The sequence below is a fragment of the Grampus griseus genome, assembly GCF_964374135.1.
Source record: "Grampus griseus genome assembly, chromosome: 8".
NCBI classification, from domain to species: Eukaryota; Metazoa; Chordata; class Mammalia; order Artiodactyla; family Delphinidae; genus Grampus; species Grampus griseus.
In genome coordinates this window covers 14,342,952-14,354,247 of record NC_139002.1, presented here as the reverse complement: position 1 = coordinate 14,354,247, position 11,296 = coordinate 14,342,952, and the positions used below count along the sequence as shown (strand labels likewise).

Here is an 11,296-nt window from a genome sequence, read left to right as displayed (position 1 = left end):
GGTGGGTACCATGAAGCGTCTTAGACACCACTCGTTAAATCACTCAGTGCTCAGAGCTGCGGCTTCAAGGCTCTTTGCTGTGCTCTGCTTACGTGCCATACCCTGCCACTATGGCAATGAGAGAAAACCCAGGTTCTTGGAATTCCTGCCCCATCAGTATTTCCCAGCTTCCTTAAGAAACATGTTTTAGGTGCCCATTACATGCCATGCGCTCAGACAGAGGGACACAACAACGAATATAAGACACTGACTATAGTTCACAATCCGTATCTGGTGGCAGACACAAACCTCTAACTTTAATTCTCTTCTTCTATTGCCGAAAAACCAGTTTCACATACACGGGTTCATTTAGGCCTCAAAACAATCCTATGACGGCAGAAGGTAATTCACCTAGGCACAGCGGGTTACAATTCACAAACCGCGTGACATTTGATCCTCATCTTGATCCCTCATTGCCTGCGAATTTAATAAAGGAGGAAACTGATGCTCAAAGAGGTGAAGGTCTAGCTCTTAACAAGCATTTCAGCCAGTGCACTTACAGAGCCGGCAAAGCCGCAAAATGCGGAGCGAGCGGCGGGCTGCGGACACTGCCTCAAGCGGCGGCGCGCACTCTCCCTGCACGGGGAAGCTGTCAAGGAGACTGGAGAGCGCCTGTGCACCCAGGCTCCAGGAAGCGGCCGGGTCACGTGATCCGCCGGCCCCTCTCACGTGACCTCTCTACCGGAGGCGGGGGCCTTCGGCCAAGATGGCGGCTTACCTGCAGTGGCGGCGCTTCGTTTTCTTCGACAAGGAGCTGGTGAAGGAGCCACTGGGCAATGATGGGGCTGCTCCCGGGGCTGCGCCTGCTTCTGGACCCTCTGCTTCCAAGTTCCTTTGCCTCCCTCCTGGCATCACTGTCTGCGACTCAGGCCGAGGGAGCCTAGTCTTTGGAGATATCCTTCCTCTGGAGCTGCCTCTTCCCTCCCCGAATCCCTGAAGAGATACAGCTGGGATGAAATCTGTCCGTCAGAGGGGTTCGTGTTACGTGCCACTTTCCTTTAGATGGGCGCCCAGTGCTCCTTCTGTGGTCCGAGGGAAGAAAGGAGGAAGTCCGTTCTCTAACTTGTTGCCAACTGAGCGAACAATCCTGGGCGAGTCATTTAACCTCTCTGGGCTTCAATTTCCTTATCTGCAAAAGGGGCGTAAAATAACAATTCGGCAAGGTTTTTTTTTTATTGTTTTTGTTTACTTTTAAGATCGATTAAAAGAACGGATGCAAGTTGGCTTTAAAAGATGAATATGTGAGGTGTCATCTCCCCAGCCCAGTATTGTGGGGGAGGAGTTAAATGAGACCATGAGTTTGCTGCTTTGTTTTTCATAATGCTGCCACTAAACTCGGGCCTTTCTTTTCTAATCTTTTTAAGATGGGGAGTTCCCAGAAGATAATCTGTGGAAAAACCCTTGAAAAATATAAAGAGTTGTATGTATGTTAGTTGTTATTTGGGTTCTGCCCTAGATATAAGTATCTCTCCTTGGAAAGGAGGCTCCTTGACTACTCTGCACACATGGAAGGCCAGATATGGTTCTTGCCCCGCTCCCTACAGCTTACCGGGTTCCAGGCTTACAAACTACGGGTGACACACCTGTACCAGTTGAAGCAGCACAACATTCTGGCATCTGTTGGTGAGGATGAAGAGGGGATCAACCCCCTGGTGAGTCCTATAAAGGAAATGGGAAAGACCCAGTAGCCTGAGAATGGCTGTTTGTTGGCGCGTGACTAGCATTCACACATCTGAGGTCTGTCCACAGGTAAAGATCTGGAACCTGGAGAAGAGAGATGGTGGCAATCCACTCTGCACTCGAATCTTCCCTGCCATCCCAGGGGCAGAGCCGACTGTTGTATCTTGTTTGACTGTCCATGAAAATCTCAACTTTATGGCCATCGGTAAGCAGAAAGAAGGCAAAGCTAACACCCCATGATTCTTTATAGATTTTCTTCAGAGTTGCTTCTGCAGTTCATCTTCGCTGTTTTCATGAGACCATTTTGTACTGAACTGATGCACTTGAGATTTTAAAGTTTTGGATGGGAAAGCATTTAGTTTTGTTCTTTGAAAATGAGTCACTGAGTCCTGATCTTCATGGTAACCATGAAGTTGGGTAGCAGGAGAAAGAGTGTCACTTCTGACAAGTGCCTCAAGTGGTCTTTTCCCCCTTCTGTGCTTCCTGATCTATTCAGCCTCAATAAAATGCTATTTCTTGCTCTCTTGCAGGTTTCACAGATGGCAGTGTTACACTGAACAAAGGGGACATCACTCGGGACCGGCATAGCAAGACCCAGATTTTGCACAAGGGCAACTATCCTGTTACCGGACTGGCCTTTCGCCAAGCAGGAAAGACCACTCACTTGTTTGTTGTGACAACTGAGAATGTTCAGGTATGACCAGGGCCTCCACTGTTACGGGCAGGCAGGAAAGGCTTTAACGTTGCTCAGAGGGCTAAGGTAGGGAACTGACAAAAGAGGTAGAATTCCTGCAGTTTTCATCATACAACCTTGAATCATTTGCCCAGCTTAATATTTTATTTCCTCCCTTAGGAGACTGGGAAGAGTTAGAGCTAGGAACTCTTGATCTTGTAGTAAAAGACCTAAGTTTTTCTCCTAATTAACTTAAGAGACACTGGACAAGTTGCTTTACTTCTCTGGTTCCTGTGCTCCTAATTTATAACAGCTTAGTCTCAGCAATAGTTTTGTTTCAGCAATGGTTTTTGCATAAAGCAGTAAAATTCTCTTACTTGCTAAATACCTGTAGTAAGTAGTGATAGTAAATACAGAGGAAAGAAATGTACTCTCTGCTTATATATTTAATAGATGGGTGGTGGTTAATGGAGATGGCAAGCAGCCAGGGAAAGTCTTAGGGTGCTAAGAATTAAGAAGAGAGAGCCAGTGTGGAGGTGGAGATACCTTTGGGAAGGCTTAGATGCCTCCTCCTCAAAGGGAGCCTGTTAACCCCTCTCTTACTTCCTGCAGTCCTACATAGTTTCTGGAAAGGACTACCCTCATGTGGAGTTGGACACCCACGGTTGTGGCCTGCGCTGCTCAGCCCTAAGCGACCCTTCTCAGGACCTGCAGTTCATAGTGGCAGGGGATGAATGTGTCTACTTATACCAGCCTGATGAACGGGGGCCCTGCTTCGCCTTTGAGGGCCATAAACTCATTGCTCACTGGTTTAGAGGCTACCTTGTCATTGTCTCCCGTGACCGGAAGGTTTCTCCCAAGTAAGGACTCCACGGAGAAGCGAAAGGGAGAGGGCTGAACTTGTTCCCCAGAATTAACCTGATTTTAAACTCCTAATGCCTGGATCCCATCAATCTCCTATTTGGTTTTAGGTAGATTGTGCTTACACCTAGATCGGTTATAATGGTTTTTTTTTTTTTTTTTTTTTTTGCTGAAAAGTGTGTGATTTTGCTGCAGACATTTGCTGAGCAGCCCTGATGCGCTAGAATGCTCCAGGGAATTTGGGACCTGGTATTGGGATTTTTACTCCTTGGTCAAAATGAATTGGGTAGAGGAACAAGGGACTGAGTAGTGGAGAAATTGGAAAGTTCTGGCAGATGCAAGACAGGGCGTTTTTCTCTCTGAGCCACCAGAAAGGGCGATGGGGTCTTCAGCGTGATGCAAGTGATCCTTGTCAGATGTTAGTTTTCATTCAGTACTAAGCTCAGTGGCCTACATACACCAGGCACTAATTATTTGTTAAATAATGGATGTTGGACTGGATGTAGTTAATTTTTCAATCTGTTGCCTGCATTAATTATAGGATCCTAAAGGGTAAGACCAGGTCTATATGTTCTCGTCCTACAACTGCTAGCACCATGCTAAATGTTACAGGATGAGCTGCTAGAGGGGCCAAAGCGGTGTCTTGTTCTGGGTGGAATGGGCAGCACCAAAGTTGTATTGGAAAGGAAATCGAGGGGAGCTGAGACAGAGGTGGTACAAATATCTGGGTCTTTTTCTTTCCCACACAGGTCAGAGTTTACCAGCAGGGACTCCCAGAGCTCCGACAAGCAGATTCTCAACATCTATGACCTGTGCAACAAGTTCATAGCCTATAGCACCGTCTTTGAGGATGTAGTAGATGTGCTTGCTGAGTGGGGCTCCCTGTACGTGCTGACGCGGGATGGGCGGGTCCACGCACTGCAGGAGAAGGACACACAGACCAAACTGGAGGCAAGGCCACCAGATTCCCAGAGCAGGCCGTGGGCACCCGGATGCAGCTCTAGGAACAGGCTCCCCAAGTCCCTTGGCCAGGGTGTTTCCTTCCCTTTGGGTCACTTACTCAGCTCCCTTAGGGTAGGATTACAAGGCCAGTGGCCTGGGATGAGGCCTTAGAGGGAAGTAGTGGCTGGGAGCCTGAGCCCACTCTCAGGGTCCACTCTTCCTGCCTGTAGAGAACCTTGTGAGGCGAGCTGATGTTGGTCTTGGGGGTATCTGAGAGGTCTCACCCTGTCTAAGACCTAGGCTGATCGGGGCTTCACAACTGTCTGCCTTGTGTGTTGTGGGTGCATTCTGGGAAGGTGTCTTCTCAGGACTGCTTCTTCCAGTTTTCTAATCTCTCTTCCCTTCCAGATGCTGTTTAAGAAGAACCTATTCGAGATGGCGATTAATCTGGCCAAGAGCCAGCATCTGGACAGCGATGGGTTGGCCCAGATCTTCATGCAGTATGGGGACCATCTCTACAGCAAGGGCAACCATGATGGGGCTGTCCAGCAGTATATCCGGTCAGTCTGGAGGCGCTTTAGGATATAGCTGTGAATGCAGGGACAGGCAGCCAGATAGGCTAAAACCTGCACTTGGGGAAGGAGGGTGGACTCCACTGTGAACCGTCTTTTTTTCCTTCAGAAACTGTGATGCCTCAAGTGAGAAGACAGTATACCTTATTGGAAAGGGAATGTTTTGGGTCAAATATTACATGACCAGCATGCAGTTGAGCTAATGAGTATCTGTTATTTTAGATGTTGACTTGACCTTCGTTAATACTCATTTTGATAAGATTCTTTAAAGGGAAAAGGCTATTCATCTCTTGCTTCCACACTTTCTTCCCTCAATACTAATTCTTAAATTAATAAGGGGTCTTAAGAACCTGTCTAGCCTCTTTCCCAACCTCTCTCGAATTCCTGTTTTCACCCAAGTTTAAGAAACAGTGCTCTGGAGCCTTGCTACTCATGTGGTCCATGGTCTAGTAGAATCGACATTGCCTGGGATTTTGTTAGAATTGCAGAATCTCAGGCCTTACTCCAGACGTGCTGAAACAGAATTTGCATTTTAAGAAGATCTTCAAGTGATTCCTATGCCCATGAAAGTTTGAGAAGTACACTGACCCCAATGCTATTTGATGCATATGTCTCCCTAGAACCATTGGAAAGTTGGAGCCATCGTATGTGATCCGCAAGTTCCTGGACGCCCAGCGCATCCACAACCTGACGGCTTACCTGCAGACCCTGCACCGGCAGTCCCTGGCCAATGCCGACCACACCACCCTACTGCTCAACTGCTACACAAAGCTCAAGGACAGCTCGAAGCTGGAGGAATTCATCAAGGTGCAGGGTGGTGTTGGCGGGGGATTCCGTGAGGGCCCCACTGAGCATGAGGGGCTCCACCAGGGCTGCAGAGACAGGGAAGAGCTGACCTTATTTGGGGACCAGAGTCCTCTGGTCTATAAACTAGGAAGAGGAATAGCCTTTTTTGCGAGTTTTCTCCCGTTTTCTCTCTTGGTTTTTTTTTTTTCTTTTTGGCTGCGCTGCGTGGCTTGCCAGATCTCAGTTCCCCCACCAGGGATCAAACCCGGACCCTCAGCAGTGGAAGCGCAGAGTCCTAACTACTGGACCGCCAGGGAATTCCCACCCCTCTTGTTTTTTGATGCCAGAACTTCTCATGGTATCTAAGCCCAGGGAAGCCCTGTGTTCCCAGACGAGTCCCTCTAATAGTAGAGGCAGAGGAAGACTTTTGGAGAGGCAGGATAACAGTGCTTTAAAAGCATCAACTTTAGGACTTCTCTGGTGGTCCAGTGGTTAAGACTCCACGCTTCCACTGCAGGGGGCACAGGTTCGATCCCTGGTTGGGGAACTAAGATTCTGCATGCCGCTCAGCGCTGCCAAAAAAAAAAAAAAAAAAAAAAGCATCAACTTTTTTATTGCCTTAAGAATCTGGTCTTAGAATCAGATGCATATTTCCTTTCCGTTCCCCAACCACAACCTCTCTATGACTGGTTTTGTCTAATGTCTCCCCGGCAGACAAAGAGTGAGAGTGAAGTCCACTTTGATGTGGAGACAGCCATCAAGGTCCTCCGGCAGGCTGGCTACTACTCCCATGCCCTCTATTTGGCTGAGAACCACGCACATCACGAGTGGTACTTGAAGATCCAGCTAGAGGACATCAAGGTAGGTGAGCCTCTTGACACGGCCAGGACCCTGTTCTTTTTCTAGGACATCCCTGGGATGCTGAAAGTGCTTCCTGGTGGGTGAGGCAGGAGCACGTGCTTATTCTGCCCTTTCCCTCTCCACAGAATTATCAGGAGGCCCTTCGATACATCGGCAAGCTTCCTTTTGAGCAGGCAGAGAGCAACATGAAACGCTACGGCAAGATCCTCATGCACCACATACCAGAGCAGACGACCGAGTTGCTGAAGGGACTTTGTACCGACTATCGGCCCAGCCTTGAAGGCCGAGGCGATAGGGAGGCTCCAGGCTGCAGGGTGAGGCCTCAGAGAGAATGGCTTTTGGACAGCAGGGATCCCCTTAGCAGCCCAAGTACCGAGCCCGCTCACTCGGCCACCTCTCCTCCCTTGCCGTCCTAGGCCAACTCAGAGGAGTTCATCCCCATCTTTGCCAACAACCCGCGGGAGCTGAAAGCTTTCCTAGAGCACATGAGTGAGGTGCAGCCTGACTCCCCGCAGGGCATCTATGACACGCTCCTTGAGCTGCGACTCCAGAACTGGGCTCACGAGGAGGAGCCGCAGGTGAGACCTGGCAAAGTGGCCAGAGGCGCTGGAGAGAAACTGCTTCTATTTCTTCCCTGGTTGCCTCTTGCTGCTTTCTTTAGACCAATAACACCTCACCCTTGGGGGCTAAATGGTCCCCCGTGAAGAGGAGATGGGACTGAGGGGAAGAGATAGTTGACTTGCCTGGTCCTGAGAGGCCTTGTCGTTTTTCCCTGATGCCCAGCAGCTCTACCCTCCTCTTTTAGGTCAAAGAGAAGCTTCACGCAGAGGCCATCTCCCTACTGAAGAGTGGTCGCTTCTGTGACGTCTTTGACAAAGCCCTGGTCCTCTGCCAGATGCACGACTTCCAGGATGGAGTCCTTTACCTCTATGAGCAGGGGAAACTGTAAGAGTCTGGGGAATCTCAGGGAAGGGGAACGCAGCCGAGCCACTTGTGGGGGACAGCTGCTGATGTGCGCCTTGCCCGGCCGCAGGTTCCAGCAGATCATGCACTATCACATGCAGCACGAGCAGTACCGGCAGGTGCTCGCCGTGTGCGAGCGCCACGGGGAGCAGGAGCCCTCCCTGTGGGAACAGGCGCTCAGCTACTTCGCCCGCAAGGAGGAGGACTGCAAGCAGTACGTGGCGGCCGTGCTTAAGCACATCGAGGGCAAGAACCTCATGCCGCCTCTCCTAGGTACTCCGGAGGACAGGGCGGGCGGCTGGGTGCAGGCTGCCAGCAGTCGGGCTCTGGGGCAGGGGCCCTTCCGTTCTATCCAGAGGGCTGCTTCGTTCATGGTCTTGTTTCCTCCCGGACCCCCATCTCAGTGGTGCAGACCCTGGCCCACAACTCCACGGCCACCCTGTCTGTCATCCGGGACTACCTAGTCCAAAAACTGCAGAAGCAGAGCCAGCAGATCGCGCAGGATGAGCTCCGGGTGCGGCGCTACCGAGAGGAGACCACCCGTATCCGCCAGGAGATCCAGGAGCTGAAGGCGAGGTACTTGGCATCCAGAACTGTGGAGGCGTCCGGGGATAACACTGTTCTTCACAGGGTGTCATTTTTCAAAGACAGGATTGTATGGAGTGTGTTTGAGCATTTCATTCTTGAAGATCTGTTTTGATGGAGGAATTCCAAAGAATGATTTACTACGTAGAACGTGATTTATTGGGCTTTGGAGGATATTGTCTTGTAGCAGGTACTTATCTTGGGTTGGATGGACCTGCTGGGAGGGTGCTGAGACACCCTGCAGGCCCAGCGTGGGGTCCTCCTGTGACCCGCTTTAGGTGGTAAGAAGAGCAGGGCCTCGTAGTTCTTAACGGGGACCTCTCTCTCCTCATTGCCTCCAACTGCCTTCTCTCTCCACATGGTTCCTGGCCCTGCCCTCACTTTCTGCCACTCTTTTCTGGTCTCCCTTGCCTGTAGTCCGAAGATTTTCCAGAAGACCAAGTGCAGCATCTGTAACAGTGCCTTGGAGTTGCCCTCAGTCCACTTTCTCTGCGGCCACTCCTTCCACCAGCACTGCTTTGAGAGTTACTCAGAAAGTGATGCCGACTGCCCCACCTGCCTCCCTGAAAACCGCAAGGTCATGGATATGATTCGGGCCCAGGAACAGAAGCGAGATCTCCATGATCAGTTCCAGCACCAGGTGGGGATGACGTGACTCCCCAGCCCACAGGGAGGTGGTGAGCGCTGGGGACTGGTGTTCTTTTCTCCTCCTCCTGTGGTTTTTTTTTTTTAAACATTTTTTGTTTCTTTAATGTATCTATTTTATTTATTTATTTTTGGCTGCATCGGGTCTTCGTTGCTGTGCGCAGGCTTTCTCTAGTTGCGGCGAGCGGGGGCTACTCTGTTGCGGTGCGCAGGCTTCTCATTGCAGTGGCTTCTCTTATTTTTTTAAAGAGATGGAATGAGGTGTTCTGTTTTATTTTGATTGATTGATTTTTGGCTGTGTTAGGTCTTCGTTGCTGTGCGCGGGCTTTTTATCTAAGTTGCGTTGAGCAGAGGCTACTCTTCATTGAGGTGTGCGGGCTTCTCATTGTCGTGGCTTCTCTTGTTGTGGAGCACGAGCTCTAGGCGCGCAGGCTTCAGTAGTTGTGGCTCGCGGGCTCTAGAGCGCAGGCTCAGTAGTTGTGGCCCATGGGCTTAGTTGCTCTGAGGCATGTGGGATCTTCCCAGACCAGGGCTCGAACCTGTGTCCCCTGCATTGGCAGGCGGATTCTTAACTGCTGTGCCACCAGGGAAGCCTGTCCTGTGGGTTTTTTTTTTTGTTTTTTTTTTTTTTCCTGGTACGCGGGCCTCTCACTGTTGTGGCCTCTCCCGTTGCGGAGCACAGGCTCTGGACGCGCAGGCTCAGCGGCCATGGCTCACGGGCCTAGCCGCTCCGCGGCATGTGGGATCTTCCCAGACCGGGGTACGAACCCATGTACCCTGCATCGGCAGGCAGACTCTCAACCACTGCGCCACCAGGGAAGCCCTGTCCTGTGGGTTTTTGACTCGCAACTCTTCTCTTTCCCTGCAGCTCAAGTGCTCCAACGACAGCTTCTCTGTGATTGCTGACTACTTTGGCCGAGGTGTTTTCAACAAATTGACTCTGCTGACCGACCCGCCCACAGCCCGACTGACTGCGAGCCTGGAGGCTGGGCTGCAGAGGGACTTGCTCATACACGCCAGGAGGGGCACTTAAGCGGCTAGTGGGAGGGGTGTGATGGTGGAGGCCCAGCAGCAGGGACACGGGGACAGAGACAGGGCTGTTGCACAGGAGTTAGGCAAACATGCCCAGGACTCTGCTCTCATCTGATGCCATAGCCCTCAGGACTTAAGGGGACTTTCTTTTCCTGCCTCCTTCTTCAGCCAACCTGCCATTTGTCCTGTTGACTTTTTGAGCAGTGTAGATCATTCCAGACCAGAGGGGGAGGGCACCTCAGCAACCTCAGAGTCTGGACAATAGCGGCTTTATTCTCTATCCAAGAGCACCAGGCTGTGCTTGGGTCCTGGCTCCCAGAGTCTATAAATAAAAGCATATAATGATTTCGGGGTTGAAGGATTTATTCTGGGGACTTCCTGGTGATTCTTAACTGTGCAAAATGTACTTCTTTCCCTCTGCTCTCCTAGAGCTCCCCTTCCCTTCCTACAGAGTTCCTTAAAGATGATGTTGACGAGACTTCATTCCAGTAATGAGTGGGGCCTATGGCATCTAGTAGAGTTCAGTTGAAGAACCTCTGCAAAGGCCTGAGGCCTGAGCCCCAAGAGCAGCCCGGACTGAGGACTCTGCTCTATAGTGTGGCTGGTCTCTGTGGCTCTTGTATGGACAGAGTATTCAAGCTGGAGGCAGATTATGGTGGGGAGCCTTGGGCTTTAAAGCCTGCCATCATAATGGGTGGGTTGGTGTCTCTCTGTATTCAGTACCAGATGATAAACAGGATAAAAGGGCCTTTATTGAAACATTTTGTTCCCTCTTCCAAAGTTGTCAATTGAAGTTTGTGTTGCTAAGTGCGTGTAATTGGGGTTACACTGCCCGTTGGAAAACTGCTCTTATGGGGTTGTTTAATTAAAAGAAGTAACTTAAGACATTGTGGTTTAGGTAGTATTTAGAAGAGGCGGATAGAGTACATTACATTGGTAGCAGCTAAGAATACAGACTTTGGATCAGCTGCCCTGAGCTTGATTCTTAGTTTCACTTAGGGCAACTCTGAACCTTCTCTGAACCTCAGTTTCTTCGTCTGAACATGAGGAATTAACAACATCTTTCTAGTACGGCTGTTATGATGAAGGTCAAAGGAGCCAATCAATGGATGTGTTACTGGTCCCCAAGAGGTCAGTGACCCCTCAGTGGGTCCTTTGCCTGGAGTTGCAAATTCCGGTCAAACAACACCGTGTTCGGTATAGCAGAGCAGAAACTATTCATTGATCAAGGAATGGAGAAGGGAGAGCACATGCTCTAAAGACACCTTCTCCCCCAAGGGAGGGCAGTAAGAGAATTTAAGGGATAGGAGGCAGACATGTCATCAGGGCTCTAGGAAAGGGGCAGAGATTTTGGGGTGGGGGGCGGAGCTGGGGCATCACAGCCTTCCACGTGGCAGGGATTTGCGCCTAGCAGAGTACAAATATCCCCCTTGGGCGGGGATCTTGGCATGGTAATGAAGCAAAGGTAGCTTTAGGACACTACCAGGTCCTGTGGTCAAGTCAGAGCTAGTTCGGGGCTGTTGACCACTGCGTATCTCTTAAAGCTCAGTTGCAAAACATCTCTGTCAAATACCAGGTGCTTTTGAAACACAGAGATAAGTCACGGCTGGAATCTTGTAGCCCTCAGGCTGGTATGGATGACAGGTGTCCAGTTATT

General features: G+C 50.4%; 1 protein-coding gene across 1 annotated transcript; it reads left to right on the top strand.

The window, feature by feature from the left end:
- The first annotated feature begins 733 nt into the window (after positions 1 to 733).
- VPS11 (VPS11 core subunit of CORVET and HOPS complexes) lies at positions 734 to 10,305 on the top strand. Its single transcript, XM_082661171.1, has 16 exons — positions 734 to 933; positions 1,544 to 1,691; positions 1,789 to 1,924; positions 2,250 to 2,413; positions 3,005 to 3,252; positions 4,003 to 4,204; positions 4,604 to 4,755; positions 5,388 to 5,574; positions 6,268 to 6,414; positions 6,540 to 6,728; positions 6,831 to 6,992; positions 7,220 to 7,359; positions 7,448 to 7,650; positions 7,782 to 7,953; positions 8,380 to 8,602; positions 9,476 to 10,305. The coding sequence occupies exons 1-16, from the start codon at positions 746 to 748 to the stop codon at positions 9,638 to 9,640; spliced, it is 2,826 nt and encodes a 941-aa protein (XP_082517297.1). The 5' UTR covers positions 734 to 745; the 3' UTR covers positions 9,641 to 10,305.
- Positions 10,306 to 11,296: the final 991 nt, after the last annotated feature.